Here is a 1,661-nt window from a genome sequence, read left to right as displayed (position 1 = left end):
ACAGTATCCCTTTCTGGGAAAAGCATGGACAATGTATGAGGAATTTGAGAAATCTGTAGAAAAAATGAGTATGTTGCTAAGTTTTATGAATCCACTTGCGATTCTATTATAAGGAATACGGTTAATGATACTAGTAAATACAATGATTTCTGTATGAAACTCATTAGAAATTTAGGAGCATATTCGACGGATCCAGAAATAATTAAACCTAGTGTTGAACGTTGTGATAACTTACAGAGTTGGTTATGCTACTTGATAAGGAAATATAATATTTCTATTGATTTTATTCAAACATGTTTCGAAGAATCTAAGCTTCCGAATGGCGTTTGTGTTAACAATAATATCTGCCCTTACTATCCATATAAAGAATTTATTAATATAGCAGATGATATGTTAAAAATAAAAATTTTTGTAGACAATATTTCAACTATTCGAAATATATTGATGGATAAAGCACATATATATAATTGTTCAGTTAGAATGTTCCTTTATGAATGCTTAAAAATATATATGAAAATAAAGGATGACTATTGTTCTCATGCAGAAAGTAGCAATACTATAAATATTTGTTCAGAATTAGTGGAATTTGAGTTCTATTATGATTCATATATATATTACCTAAATGAAATACCAAAAAAATTAAAATTTTTAAATGCAGAAGATATTCAATTTACAATTAACTGTTCATTAAATGAAACTATGAGAAAATCCGTGGCTGATAAATTTGAAGCAGCAGATTTATCTATACTTCCACAGGATAATATTATATCAGAATTAACTACGGAAGAGAATCGTACCGAATTTGTATCATCATTAAATGAGGTGACAGATGGAGGTATAGTTGCAGAAAAATCAACTCGAGGTGATATCAATGATACAGCAGATCATTCTACTTATTCAACGGTAGGTATTGTTGAAAATCAAGGCAGTCTTAAGACACATCTTGTATCCACAGCTGTTGTTACCATACCTGATGGAGATCATAGCACAGGGAGTTCTGTCCAGTCAGGTACAACAACAGCTCTTGGTACGGGAACTGCAGTATCATCTGCATTATTTTTATTATATAAGGTATAAAGAATTCTTTATTCAAATGTACAATAAAAATTGCATAAAAATTATAATATTATATTCACATATTAAATTCACATATTATTATATATTTTTTACTCCATGTTGTGTTAGTTTACCCCTGCTAGAAGATGGATAAATTGGAGATTACACGGAAATAGAAGAAGAATAAACAATTTGTATGGCGAAAAAGATAATGAAATATTATTTGATGGAAATGTACATAGTGAATTTAATACTTATAATATAGGATACGAAGCAGCATAAGATCTATGTGAATTGAACTACTGAAATAAAACATAAAACAATTGTTACTACAAAATTACTATGTATACAGCCACATAAATTTTGTTGTAATTCATATAAAAATATCAATAAGGTAAATATATAATAATTATATAACCTTAAAGAAAGAGAATCAAAAATTCTTTAGTATATACACAAATAAATGATCCATATATATATTTATTCTGCATACATTATTTTTTACAATATATTATATATTTAATAAAAGGTTTACATGTTTTTATTATATGTTTTAATATTTCTTAAATATAATAGAATAATGTATATTATATCAGACATAAAAT

The 1,661-nt window shown here is 26.7% G+C and overlaps 1 protein-coding gene across 1 annotated transcript; it reads left to right on the top strand.

Moving 5' to 3' along the window:
- Positions 1-59: 59 nt before the first annotated feature.
- On the top strand, positions 60-1,076 carry PCYB_005500 (hypothetical protein; the record flags this gene model as incomplete). Its single annotated transcript, XM_004227971.1, has 1 exon — positions 60-1,076. A coding segment is annotated over one exon (1,014 nt), but the record flags the coding sequence as incomplete, so codon positions are not given.
- Between the last annotated feature and the right edge of the window lie 585 nt (positions 1,077-1,661).

Source organism: Plasmodium cynomolgi (assembly GCF_000321355.1).
Source record: "Plasmodium cynomolgi strain B DNA, scaffold: 0753, whole genome shotgun sequence".
Classification (NCBI taxonomy): Eukaryota; Apicomplexa; class Aconoidasida; order Haemosporida; family Plasmodiidae; genus Plasmodium; species Plasmodium cynomolgi.
The sequence above is the reverse complement of the archived record's forward strand: the minus strand, read 5'-3'. Positions and strand labels throughout refer to the sequence as shown.